This window comes from Chaetodon trifascialis, chromosome 2 (assembly GCF_039877785.1).
Source record: "Chaetodon trifascialis isolate fChaTrf1 chromosome 2, fChaTrf1.hap1, whole genome shotgun sequence".
NCBI classification, from domain to species: domain Eukaryota; kingdom Metazoa; phylum Chordata; class Actinopteri; order Chaetodontiformes; family Chaetodontidae; genus Chaetodon; species Chaetodon trifascialis.
In genome coordinates, this window is record NC_092057.1 from 20,107,401 (window position 1) to 20,122,198 (window position 14,798).

At 41.9% G+C, this 14,798-nt stretch overlaps 1 protein-coding gene across 3 annotated transcripts in view; it reads right to left on the reverse strand.

Annotated features, from left to right (window-relative positions):
* Nucleotides 1–14,798, reverse strand: part of mast1a (microtubule associated serine/threonine kinase 1a) — a 72,609-nt gene that overhangs the window by 45,418 nt on the left and 12,393 nt on the right. Inside the window, exon 2 of one of the 3 annotated variants that reach the window (XM_070974329.1) lies at nt 14,690–14,721. In XM_070974329.1, coding sequence (XP_070830430.1) covers nt 14,690–14,721 — 32 coding nt within the window. Of the gene's footprint in view, nt 1–8,316; nt 8,464–14,689; nt 14,722–14,798 lie in introns of those variants that run through there. The other 2 variants (XM_070974337.1, XM_070974345.1) reach the window with 2 other exon arrangements.

A 14,798-nucleotide genomic window follows, 5' to 3' on the forward strand; every position in this document is an offset into this window, starting at 1 on the left:
TTACAGAGAGAGGCAGTAAAAAGGAGGTCACAGAGAAAAGATGAAATGCTGACTGAGTCATTTCAGCATCTTAGAAAAATAGAAATAATTTCAGCAATTCATACTGTGACTGCGGGGCAATTCTCAGCTTACAATATTACTCGGCACTGCTTCAATAAATAAAGAAAGGTAGTGTGTTTTGTTGTGACTCCAGTAACTCAGTGATTATGTAGTGAGCTGGTCAGGAAGCTTGTTGTATGATTGAATAAAGCATTGGCTGGCAGACAAGGCAGCTGATTGTCTAAATTACTGACCAATTGGGTGGATGATAAACATTCTGGCTGACAGTCAGATTGTGGGTGTTTCTGTCTGAACTGGTGCCTAACTATCTCACCTGACGAGAAGATTTTATAGTGGAGTGACTAATAAATAACAGCACGGTCAAGGCCTGGAGCTGCTGTCTGAACCTTCTCAAAGAGGAGAGCAGCTTCAATCGACAGCCCTGCTGCCTGCTCCCCCTGAATATTTTGGCTTGGATTGGTAATTTGAAAACCTCTATTTTGCTTTTATTTGCACATGTGCAGCCATCATTGTGCGAACTGGGCTTTTTCACCCAGAGGTGAGAAGCCTTGCTTAGCATAACAGCGGGGTGAAACAGCTGCATGGCTCTGTTTAAAGTTCAAAAATACAACTGCCAAAGCAAACATGTTGTGTCCCGTTTGTTAAAATATGTGCATAAGCAGAAATGTGTGGTGGGACTGTTTCTCCACGAACAACAGCAGAGCACAATGAACTACAGTGATGCTTGTCTTTCTCTTTGTATGCAGATTAAACTAATGAGATACTCTGTGTCATTACTGAGATCTGGAGGCGCTCCTCCTCTTCCTCCTCCTCCTCCTCCTCCTCCTCAAATCAGAGACTCTTTACAAATTCTAGAACAGACAACAGAGGTAAAGTCCACTAAAGCTTCCTGGTTATGATTAAAGGTGATGTCCAAAGACTCAGTGGTTTGAAACACGCCAGTCGGGACACAGCGCAGAAATAGAACACAGCAGGACACAGCAAACATCCAGACATCTATTTTAGTCACATCACTTCTCTCCAGTCGAAGGTGTTGTCAGATGTCCTCTAAAGGTGTGAAAGTGTATCCTCGGGCAGAGTGATGCAGCAGGAAGCTGTGGCAGTGCAAAGACCTATCTGGATCTTTCTGCATGTGTCACTATCGCTCCCTCGTCTGCTGGTTTCCTGCCTGCATCAGCCTGTCCACCCTGTCTGTCTGTCTGTCTGTCTGTCTGTCTGTGGATGTCTCAGCTCTCTGCAGTTACTGTGTGTAGAGACCTGCAAGATGATTTGAATCTCCACGATCATGACACTTCACTTTGTTCCCACCATGACTTTATTTGCAGCAAATGATCCGTGGCCATCACCTCAAAGATTAAAGCACTTCCTCCACTAAGCAGCACTCATTTGCATGAGTGGAGAGTCTCACAGCATGTCTAATAGACATTAAAAATGATTTAATCTGATTATGGCTGATGCATATGGATTCACAACCAAGCAAGGCCACAGCTTCAGTCTCTTAGAAGAGAGTCTGAATGGAGTCTGACACTTAACTCAATGTAACGTCTGGTGTAATACGACGAGGCTTTAAATTATGACACTAAAGGTTTTAAGCAAGCTTAAAGGAAACGCTAAATGAATCAACTGTAACTGGGCAGCTGCGACATTTTGTGACCAGATGATTATTTACTGTGTGGTTCGCATTACGTACATTCTTTGATGTATAACTCTGTGATAACACAATGGTGACACTCTGGACAGAAGGCTGCATTTTTGACAACATTATACAATGTGATACAAGTGATTTGTTGAGAAACAAGTGTGGAGTGGTAACACCATTGTTTTCCTCATTTCTACAGTTTTGCACTGCAATTTCTCCCCAGTAACTTTCTCTGCAACTCGACTGTTTGATCTATAAAATGTCAGAAAACAGTGAAAAATGCCAAAATCATAATTTTGCAATGCCTCAGTCATGAAAGTGCTTGTTTTGGTCGAAAGATATTCAGTTTATTACCATAGGACTAGGAAAACTAGCAACAGGGCTTGAAAAGCTAGAACCAGTACATTTCTAATTACACACTTCTGCTTATAAAACGTGTGAAATTGATTTGATTTCTGTTCCACCACATTTTGAAGGTGAAGCTAAATGCTTTGTTAAATCATCCATGAGTCAAATACAACACTGGTACAAAAGGAAAAAAAATATTTCTTTTTGATAAAAAGGTCATAACTTAAGAGTTTTTAATAAATATACAGTAATCTGTGCACGGGTAAGGAATAGAGTGGCTGTAAGAAGAAAGAATAGAAGAGACGGCGATGTGCGACCTGAACTGACACAAACATTAATAATAGAATATTGGCAGACTCATATTGTAGCAGCAGCTTCTACAAAACAACGCAGGCTGCAGTTTTAGATGCACATGAACATTCATGTTGGTGCGGTACTTACACAGCCTGACATATCAACGATTAGTCAAAAACAACAACCAGGACAACCTCAACTTAACGTCCATTTAGTGGCTTTTTCAACTGTATCTCACAGTCTTCTTCACTGGATGTAATTTGCTCAGTAAAGTGTAAGAAAATTGATCTCCATCCAGTCACTGCTGTTTCAAAGGTCAAGAATTAATTTCAACTGCTCAAGTATTCAAACTACTTGCAGGAACAGAACATGTTGATGGCTCCTCTTGAACTCCTCTTAATTATACCTTTCAATAATTCTGCATGTTAGGATGTTCAAAATGTTCAAATGAGCAGTGACTGCATAAATCCTTCATGCTCACATTAGCAATACAGGATGACATTGAGTTACATCATCTCATCAGATTCGTAGTTTGACAGTGTCTGTATAAATGAAATAAGATGACTTAATATAATTTCATAAACCTAAATGCACAGCCCGCACATCACCTCGAAGATGAGAGAATGAAATTTCATTCACATGCAGTTGGTGTTGCCAGGCTGTCCTCCAGCTCGCGGCTATATAAGACATGTTGTGTTATCATGTCACTGCAATATCAAAGATAAACCACCAACAGTCTGTGTGTTTTGGTTAAGGCCAGCCTGAACACCAGCCAGTAACAGATGGTGCTGTCATGGTACAAACAACACGAGTGGAGCACAGAGAGGAGTTTTCATTTTCTATACTATCTTTCACTTCATTAAAAGAGACCAGCCAAGCAACGCAACAGCTCAAACATCACATGTCACTGAACACCTGGTCGGGACACAAGATAAGCATGTTGCTGTTTTTAGCTGCATGTATGAAAAATGTGCAGTGAAAATTATCTGAGAAAGCACCATCATGCAATTACCTCTAAACGCCACAACACCGCCGAGCCCGTGCTTCGTTGTAACTGTGATTTGTTGCTGCCGAAGTAGATGACTGCAGTACCTACTTACAAGCTATCAGGTCCATCAACATAATGTATGCTGCACTGAAGCTTAACATAACCTGAATTAGCTGTGACAAAGATGACAGCAACCCCAACAGATGGTAGATATGTATGAAACGAAACCACTGTAGCGAGGTGAGAGGTGTTCTTGTCTAACTATTACATATTCAGTGGAGCGCAATTATAATCTGTTACGCCACGAGTCGGGGAACAAGAGCTTATAGGCAAAATACATCAAACAGCAACCAGTGTTTTACTTAGCTCAACTGAACTACAGCTTTTTCTTTGCCTCGTGTGCTTAGAGCAAGCTCTCTTTTACAATGATGTCCTGCTAACAAATCATTAAAAATACAAAAATAAATGAATAAATAAAATACAATATAGGTAAAAATTGCAATACATATAAAAATGTCATTGTATATATTGTTGATTGCCTTGTTTACAATATACAATACATTAACTGTATACATTGTATATTGTTTAGATTTTTGCTTTGGGTTTAACTTATTGTTCAGTGATTTTTTTTCTTTGGCTTTTTGTCTTTGTTGAGCCGTGGGTCCTTTTTGCCATGCAAGTACATTGAGGGCAACCTCAGTCAAATTCCTTGTATGTGCACACATACTTGGCCTATAAATCCGATTCTGACTCTGAACAACAAAACTAAAGTACAACCACTTGTGGGGTGCAAAGTATTTCACAGCCAGTTTCCCAGTCTCAGTACTGAGTCTTGGGAGCAGTGCAAACTTGATTTAAAGTTACGAAGACAAGAGATGCTCATGTAGTTTGCCAAGAAGAGCTTTACAGATGAAGAGAATGCAGTGCTGTTCTCTTCTGACTGTGGATGACGAGCAGCCCACTCCCTCATACAGTAAACATGGGTGTGCTCTAAAAGCATCCCCAGTTATGAACCTAAAGGCAGAATGACAGACTGCACCGAGAAGTTTAGCAGGGGAGGCAGGAGAATGCATATGGATTACATCACTATCGTCCATAACGGGTAAAAGGTTGACACACACACACACACACACACCACACACACACACACACACACACACACACACACACACACACACACACACACACACACACACACACACACACACAGGGACACTCGCTGATGTGAAAAATCAACATTAGCAATGTGTATGAAATGTGGGATGAGATGCCCTGTGTGCTGTTTGTGAGTGGGATCGTTTGCATCACGGACGCTGTAACAATATGTGTGAGTGGGATAATACTGTATGTACTGCGTGTGAGTGGGATAAACATGCATTCTCATGTTCTTGCAAGACAAACATGAAATCCTCCTTCACTCTGTCGTCCAGCTTTCGTCCCTTCCTGCTTCTCCAGCTCCCTTTCATAATCTCAAAGAGCTAAAACGAAAAAAAACAAAACAAAGGCGTTAACCTTCAAGTGGGAAGAACAAGTGAGAGGGAAGGAAGCAGACGAACAGACTGAGAGCGTATCGTCATGGGCTCGGTTAACCCCGGTGGGCTACTCTTAAATGTAGGCTGAGACACTACCTCAGGCTCAGCCTTTCATCCCACCCCACTCTCCTCTTCCAGTAGCTCTGCTGCTTTCTCTGTCTCGTGCCTCAAGTTCTCTCTCTCTCTTACTCACTCATTTCTCTGTCTTCCTTTAGCTCAATCTGTTTGGGAGTGGGCGCAAAGCATTAACTCTCTTAATTACCACAGCAAGCCAAGGAAACACAACATGCACAAGTGAAACAATACGCAGACACACACAATACAGAGCAGCAAAGAGAGCGAGAGTGCAAAAGAGAGAGAGCGAGCTAGATAATTAAAAGTGGAATGAAAGAAATATGAGGGATAAATGATGATATTTATAACTTAGAATTACGGCTGTTTGAACACATTTCTATGCTTTTGCTGATACGATACTTGAGTTTCACCACCAACACATAACATTATTTTTAATACCTTACTTTTCTAGAAAACAATGTTTTCATTGAACAAAAGAAGCCACAGTCCTCCAATGTTAAATATCGTCTAAACAAATAACGGGAATATTTTCAAAAGAAAGCTAAAAAACGTATCTCTTCACTTTAGCATTTAACTAATGAGTTTTTGGTTCCTCATACAGGTCTAAAACTTTTGTGCTTTGCCTCGCACTTTTTTTTGCAGTGATTTGATGCTTTATCCTTATTTTATTTTCAGCCTTATTCTACTCCATTTTTACCTAGATTTTAATACTTTATTGTGTGGTTTTATGCATTGTCTCATTTTTATATTCATCCTTATTATCATTATCACGTGGGTTTTATTCTCCATCTTTTTTCATTCATTTTTTTAAATTTGTTTTTATGTCCATTCTGTCTTTTCTATGGAAAGCACTCACTTGATGCATGTGATTTCTTTCTTAAAAAGTACTTTGAGCTGCAATTCCTTCATGAAAGGTGCTATACAAATAAATTATTATTATTGTTATTAATACACTCAGTTGCTATTTGTTAGGTGCACCATGCTAAAACTGATGCAGTCCGATGCAGCAGTCCTGTAATAAATCTGACTTCCATGAGGGTTATAATGTTCAGTTATTGTAGAGAGAGATCCACATCATTTATACCAATGAGGGCAGTAATAGTACTATGAGAGTAGTAATAACAGAAACACCTCTCTGTATAAACACAGTACAATTCAACAGCACCACAACCTATAGTCTCAAAGACAAACATAAAGCTGAATCTACACTCTGTTCACATTATGACCTTTAGGACCATAAACTTCTGTTTATCACGATCTGATTAACGATCTGGTCAATGCCAAATATCAGTATGTGATACTCAATACTCACATTTTGGTCACTCGTGAGCTTCATATTATGCTCTATTGTTTAATTGTTTGTGTTCTAAATCACACTTTTTACGGTAATATTTGTTTTTTGGACGACGCTCTGTGGTTCTCTGCACAACACAGATGCAGGCAGGAAATTTGCATGACGGCAACCCAAACAAACATGGACGAGAGTCAGCGTGACTCAGAACATTCTGAGCGTTAGAAGGACCAGGAAAGACAAAACAAGGAGCTCGTGCCTAAAAGAGGGTCTACTTTTGTCACATGGATGTGGTTTGAGTCTGACACGGACCAGAAAGCCTGCAGAACATGAGAAGAAATAGGCCTTTCCTTTCCTTTGTGGTCATTGTATATAAAAAGTTACATGCTATATTGTGATATGTATCATTTCCTGGATCTGAAATGACCTACATCAGGATATGAGATTTTGGTCATATCACACCGCCATAACACCAATAAACACATACAACTCAACACTAATACAGACTCAGACTGCTGATGTTGACAATCAATTGATCTATCAGCCAAACATCTGCTGCTTTTAGCAACTCAAATGTGAAAAATCTAGCCAGCCCCACCACTTCTGACAATGTTATAACCTCTACAAACAAGCACAGTATAATATTATGTCGCCCTGTCGACACACACTCACGAACAATTTAACACAGGTTGAACAGACACATGGAAAGAGCAACAAAATACAGACTGTAAACATGCTGTGGCCACAGCAAACACACATGTACAGGCTCAAAAGCAAACACACCCTTAAACAAATATACTCATGCAGACACACACACACACACACACTCACACACACACACACACACACACACACACACACACACACACACACACACACACACACACACACACACACACACAGACACTGCATGATGGCTGACAGTCAGAGTGAGGGAGGCTTTATTCTTGTTCACATACAGAATATCCTGCTGTTCATTCCCTGCAGTGGGAGCAATGGTGAAGACTCAGACTAATCCCCCTGTGATCAGATGAGATGAAGACTGCTAAAATGAAGCACTACATGAGGGACTAGGAGAGGAGAGGAGAGGAGAGGAGAGGAGAGGAGAGGAGAGGAGAGGAGAGGAGAGGAGAGGAGAGGAGAGGAGAGGAGAGGAGAGGAAGGGTTAATGAGGATAAGAGGGGGAAACGAGTACACACAAGTCACAGAGAAGAATTTAGGAAAACAGACAGAAGGAAAACGTGAGCAAGGAGAGGAAAAGATGGGACAGGAAATACAGGCAAGAGGAAAAAGAAGATAAGACAGAAAGAGGTGAGGAGGATGGGAGAGGAAGAGCGAGGACTTATGCCAAGCAGACAGCACTGCCCACTGTTGGCTCTCTGCTGCACAAGCACTCCCTGGACGCTGGCAATAATGCCTTCACTTCATAATGCTATCTCTGGCACACAGGCTACTGGCCAAGCACACACATACCTTCCAGTGTGTGTGTGTGTGTGTGTGTGTGTGTGTGTGTGTGTGTGTGAGTGATAGAGGAAGACATCACCAGCCATAACGTAACCCAGACTAAATCCTCGTGCACATGTGCACCACTACAATAAAGCACAACAAGGATATAAATAAATACAAATCCAGCGCAAACACACACACAAACACACACACACACACACACACACACACACACACACACACACACACACACACACACACACACACACACACACACGCATGCATGCATGCATGCACACACACACACACACGCACAAGCACATGTTTAAACCTCAATGTACTTTAAAGCTCTGGAGGCATCTACTTATCAGATGTAACAACATGCTGTGTGCATAAAATCACATACATATACACGCATGCACGTAAAGACGTCAAATACACACACACACACGCACATACACCATATTGCTGGAGCTAAATGGAGACAGGGAGACAACTGTGACACAGCATGATAGCTGGCAGGGACATCGGAAACATCATGGAAAAACACAACAACCTCCTCCCATGAATCAACACACACTAACAACAGCAGGACACCACACCGGTCAAAAAGACAGCACGGAGACAGATTGTTGCCATTTACCTTTTTGTGCGTCGAAACATGTTGCTAGCAGCAGAGGCTGTGTTGGCAGATGAACATGAGAGCAGCTGAGCCTCCACACACACACACAGAAATAAACACACACACACAGAGGCAGTCAAGAGGCAGCAATTATGCTCCACGCCGGCATGTCAGCCTCCTCTGGCCAGTTAAACACACAGACGCACACTCACCAGTGTCTCGCCGTGACTCTGTGCACGTGAGAGTGTGTGCAAGAGTGTATGCGAGAGACAGATTAAATGATTAGAAAGAATTGGAAATGTCAGCCATGTCACAGACGGAGGAAACAAGAGAGTTAAAGACAGAGCGAGGGGAAGAGGAAAGAGATGGAGAGAGGGGAGCAGGCTGCTGAGCATCCCTCTCAGAAGGAGAGAGGATTGTGGGGCTGCTCTCAAGGGTATCGTGCCAAGACAGGATGTGTAGAGCGACAGAGCGAGGGGGGAGGGGGGGTGCAGAGAGAGAGAGGGAGAGACAGAGAGAGAGACAGAGAGAGAGACAGAGTGAGGAAGGGGGAGTCAATGCAGGTATATACAGTATGAATGAGAGAGAAACAGCATGTGGGAGAAAAGAAAGAGAGTGAAAAGCCAATCAGAGACATGAGGGAGCAGTGAAGTGAAGACTAATGTGAATGACAGGACAGAGGAAAGGAGAGACGGTGGGGAGGGGAGGGGGGGCGCATTGACAGTTGGTTTTCACACGAGAGAGTGTGTTATTCTGTGCATATTACAGCTGGTTCATGAGCACCATTACACTTGTTATTAAAAGACGTTAAGGATGATGATAAAGCCTAAACCCACTGCTAAGAAGCCTCATATGGCCTCTGTGCCATTGTGGACCTCCGTTGTTGTCCAAAAGCTATTACTGGATAAGGCTGGTTATATTCTCTGTTTTTCTTATTGTCAACAAAAGACCAGAACCAATCGTGCATTAGTCTGTCTGTCAATGCTTTCTGGCTTCCTCAAGATGTGAACTCATTGGCTCCTGCTGAAGATGGAAATCTTCACTCAGTGTTTTCAGGCTAAATTATTTCCTTTTGGACTCACTTTGAGCAAATGTAACAGGAGTAAATAGTGGGTTTGTTTGGGACTATTTACAGGGGGATTTGGTGATCTAATGGGAATTTACAGCAGCAGGATGGTGTCCGTGGGATTAACTTAAAATAATCCACAGTGCCCTTGTTCATCGTGGTGAAGCAACATGTCACCCAGTGCAACCGTGTGACTGGTTTATGTGTTTTTAATTGTTTTTTTAAACAATGTAGGCACAGAGTGATAAGCTATGTCGGGCTTGAGCTGCACAGACAATATTTAGTTAGCAGGATAAATGTGCTTTTAGTTTTGGTCTTTTCATGGGACTTGTTGACAATAATAAAATATAAAATATCAGATCTATCCCTTAAAAAACACACCAATAAACAACACTGTTGCAATGGGTGACATGTTCCTTCATTACCATGAGCATGAGCACTGTAGTTCATTTTGAGTTGACACAGTTGACACCTCTTTTGTTGTAAATACTCAGTAGAAATGCACTATTTATTCCTGTTTAGAGAATCTACTGAGCCTTTTAAAAATGAAACTATATGTTTGTGATGCGTTTTACGTCGTCTGTAGGAACAAATGTGCCTGGAGAGCCACAGACAGGGCAGGAAGTATCGACAGATGGACCAACACACAATTGGTTTTTGGAGATTATTGACAATAAAGAAAAATGTAGAATTAGATCAGCCTCATCCTTGAAATGCACACAGACACTATTTTTCTAAGTAAAATGCCATATTGGATGAGCCACAGCGGCGTCTATTTGTCCTAGATATCACAGGAGCTGCTCCGCAATGCGCGGCCAACAGAGATGTCATTTCTGTGTGTGTGTATGTGTGTGTGTGTGCGTGTGTGCATGCGTGCACGTGTGTGTCCCTCCTTCCCTTAGAAACAAATCCACCAAATGTTAAAGCTGACGTGGGGTGACAGTTGCACAGTAGTGCTGAGGGGAGTAATTCAATAATGGATGTTGTCTCTAATGTGGGAGTCTGGATGGATAAAATATACATGGGAGAGAAGAGACAGGGGGAGGAGGAGGAGGAGGAGTGGTGGCTGATATCACTGAAACACAGTGGGGGGTCACAGACAGGAATGGGCTGCATGATATCATATAAAAGGCACAGTGTGTGTATTTTTGTGCATAATGTGATGTTTTTTATCTGTCTTTCAGGCTTTTCTGAAGCACATTTAAGCTCTCAGGGTTTTAGTATTTGGTAGCCTTGTTGTCCTTCATGTCGCTTTTTTTCTCATTCCGCTATAAACACACAGTCATTACGGCCATCGTATAAAACTCCAGCTCCACCCACAGGAGGATGAGTGTAGAAAAATCCAACGTGGGGAGGGAGGGGGTGGGAGCTGCGAGAGCTGACCGTGAGCCTCCAGCTCCAGCGTCTCCTTCATGTCATGCTGTGACATCTGCCACCTCACCACACGGGTCAGAGGTCAGGGACAAAACACACCCAATGACAGCAGTCAGGGACACACATGCATGCTGCATACCAGATCACCTACACACACAGAAGCATGTGGCAAAACCGAGCGAGGCAGTAAATTATAATTGCACAAGGATACACATACATATTAAATAACCCCTCGCCTTTATAAGCTCGCACCATCACACTACGACTAGCAGATAGTACCTCTGCAGAGCGTAAACGCATACAGAATATTAAACAGACAACCACACAAACAAATAAAAAATGAACTTGAATAAATACAGGGAATTAAAGCCATGCTTCACATTAACAACATCCCGAACTGCCAGTACTGTCAGTGCAACCATCACCGTTTACACGATAAAAAGACATTTCCTTGATTCACATTCTGCTCACACCGAACAAAAGTGGGCAAGCAGAAAGCAGAGTTAAAAAAAAAAAAAGTTTGGCTCTGGACTACAGCAGTTTCAGAGAAATTTCAAGGATTTCAACACTCGAAATGATGACGGCAAAGTGGAAGCATTTTGTGGAAAATTACACCCCCCTTCATGTTCAAAGGCTTTTTCAGACAGCGCTTTGAGCTGACATAAGACACTTTTCCAAATTCTGCATGATTTGTGAAGAGCTTTTACCAGCGGCACAGCAGCCAGCCACGGCTTTCCAAATCCAACTTTAAAAGCAGAAAAGCAAATTCACACTTCATCCCAGTCAAAGAGTGGATATTGTCAAGAAGTGAACGGTAATTAAGATGTGGCAAAAGAAACGCCGCCAGAGACAAACGCTCTGATGTCATGTCAGCCTGTGTGTGAAAAGGAAAAATTATTTTTCTGTCGTATTTTTATGGTGGAATCAGAGGGACGGCGAGATTTGAGCAAGAGTGACAAACACTGTGAGCACTGTGAGACAGAAAGTTTCATTTCAGCACCATGGACAGAGACGCATCAGGCGCATTAAAAGACGTTATCAGTTTGTGTTCCCTCACAGCTTCCTGCCATAATTGTTTTTACATGCCTGCACCACAAATTAAGATCATTTAATCAGTTTTGTCAAACCTCTCAGGATCAATCTCACTCGCTGCTAAATGGCACAGAAACGACTCCAGAGGTTTCAGTCGCTAAATGTAATCTATCTTCGAGGAGGAGCCCACTGCACCTCTCTCTGTCTGTGAAGCTGCATTACAATGTTTAATGTCAGGCTTTAACACTGACAGTCTGAAGGAATTTCCATCAATCATTTCATTCAAGAGCACCATGAGGGCTGAGATGAGGCATTTTCACACCATGGAAAAATCCTCAGTGAATTCATGGACATAAGAAATAATATGAATACATAAGGAACATGAATATTGGTGCAAATTGCAGAAATTCGGAGTTACAGGTTTTAAAGTACCTTCATTCTCTCTATGAGCCCTCCATGGGCCACAGCCACTGCTGCTGCTGCTTACTGTGTTGATTAAATGTCAAATCAGGAATCAAACAACAGTAACTACCTTCCCACTGTTTTTAATAACGGAGACATGCACCCTTTTTCCCTCTGTACAGTTAAAACCTCTGATTTAGGGCTGTGTATTGTATATAACTCATTACTCAAAGGTCCACATCTGATTTTGGTTTGGAATGACTGGTGATTACAAAATAACATTTAATCAATTAATTGACGTCTCATCTCTTGTGATTGGCAGGCGATAACGTTAATGCATGAACTCGGCAGCAGGAACACACAACTCCGTCTCCAGCAGTCACGACAGCTGGCTAACAACAATAACCCCAAGTGACACATCTTGCATTTAATAGACGCGTGTAATGAGTCTCTGTGAGTAATTGTTTCTGTAAAACTGGTGAACTATGAATTACGCACCTTTTGGCTCACTGTCGGAGGTTGGCAAGTTAATCAACCGTCACTCTCAGGGCAGAGTGGATGATGAGTAATGTTAGGTGTCGATATGGGCTGAGTTCTGACTGAGTGGCCATTCGGTCTGGATGTAGACCAAGCTCCAAACTTTAAGAAGCTCTGGTATATCGATTCCAACCAGATTGATCTGTGTACATTTTTCTATGTATGTGTATGTATGTTGGACCTTCCTACAGTTTTGTCTCTGGTCTGTTTCTGGTGGTCCCTCAAGGGGAAATCTTCACCACCCACCTGTTTGCAGGCCTAACACTAAATTCAAAACAGTATGTCAATGGAAGACAGGAGCAGAAACTCCATGGATGGTTGAAATGTCTTAGACAAAAGAGACCAGCGGAGCATAAAGTGTGAATTTGGCACTGAAAAGACATGTGATTATTGTATTATTCACTTTAATGTGAATCCATCCTTTAATAAAGCATAAACACAACATGTCAGTCATTCACCATCTGCACTGCACATCTCAAGTGTGGTCACATCATGTACTGCTCTACTCTGCCCTCTCCACCTCCCCGCCTTCCCAGAACCACGCAGGGCACTGAGGTCACAACACAGCTCTCCTGCTGCTGAACTTTCATTGCACAGCTCACTGGTGCAACAGATTGGGCCGACAGAGACGCTCTGAGAGTGAAAGGGCTCCCGCAAAGCAGGAACATGCTGCAGCCTGAAGACAAGGCTTCCACTGAAAAATATCATCCTTTAACAAAGCTGGAAAGACCTAAGGTGACTCAACGTCCGCCTGGATCCATACTCTTCACATATGTTTAAATCTGTAAGTGTGTCATCTGTCCACACTGTCATTTTACTATTGGTTGTTCTATTCTGGCCATACAACTTCTATATACTGTATGTGTCCACACTGGGATACGGATCTGTCCTCTGTTGCTCTTCCTGAGGTTTCTTTTCATTTTTTCCCCATTACAGAACATTTGGGGGAAGTATTTTCCCCAATCTAATAGAGGCTGTCATATGTTATATAGATTGTAAAGCCCCTTGAAGAAAATTTGCAATAAATAAAACTGACTTGATTTGAATAAAAATGTTATGCCTTCCTGGTTTGTGTATATCTTCCAGCTCAGAGAGCAGTCTGATTTGCATAATATCAACCAATAAAACAAGGTGCAAAATTAATTCAATATTAAGTAAGAGCACACTGAAGTGCCTTGTATATACAACCCTGATTCCAGAAAAGTTGGGGCACCAAGTAAAAATAAAGACAGTACACAATCATTTTCAAACTGTTTACTGACAACAGTTTTCCAAAGTGTTCCTGAGTTCTTGTAGTAATCTCCTTTATTCAATCACGTGTTTACAAAGTGACCTCTCTCCATCCTTGCCTGTGAATGACTGAGCCTTTCCAGGATGCCCCTGTCATACCCAATCATGATACTATCACCTGTTACCAATCAACCTGTTTACCTGTGGAATGTTCCAAACAGGTGTTTCTGGAGCATTCCACTACTTTCCCAGTCTTTAGCTGCTCCTGTCCAACTTGTTGGATACGTGTTCAGAATAAGCAGATATTTACAAAAATCAATGAAGTTGAGGAGGAAAACATGACGTATATTATCTTTGTACTGCTTTCCGTTGGATTTATATGTGAAAAAGATTAGCAAATTATCCATTCTGTATATATTTACATACATTTTCAGCAGCAGTTTCCCAACGTCTTTGGAATCGGGGTTGTAAAAATTCCCACTGATGTTGTCTCACTTCTCCGGAGAATAAATCAACTGCCCACTCTTCCCTTTCTGGAAAACTACACAACTGAATTTCTGTAATTCCAGGAGCAGTGGAAACCCAAAGATGAAGAGAACAAGTCAATAAATAACGCACCCTCACACATCCAACACAGCAAACAAACTCACCTGCAAGGGTGCACACATAAAGCTGATGCAGTATCTCAACAACATGCATTCATCCTGAAACACATGCAGACAAACAGAGAAATGTGCATGATTGTGAACTTACCTGCTACTTTTTCGGGGCAGAGGTAGATCCTTCTGGGGAGGAAAAGAGAGCAGACAGATCAGACTGATTACATGAACTTTAGACATCATGCAGTGTGTTCATAGTTGTG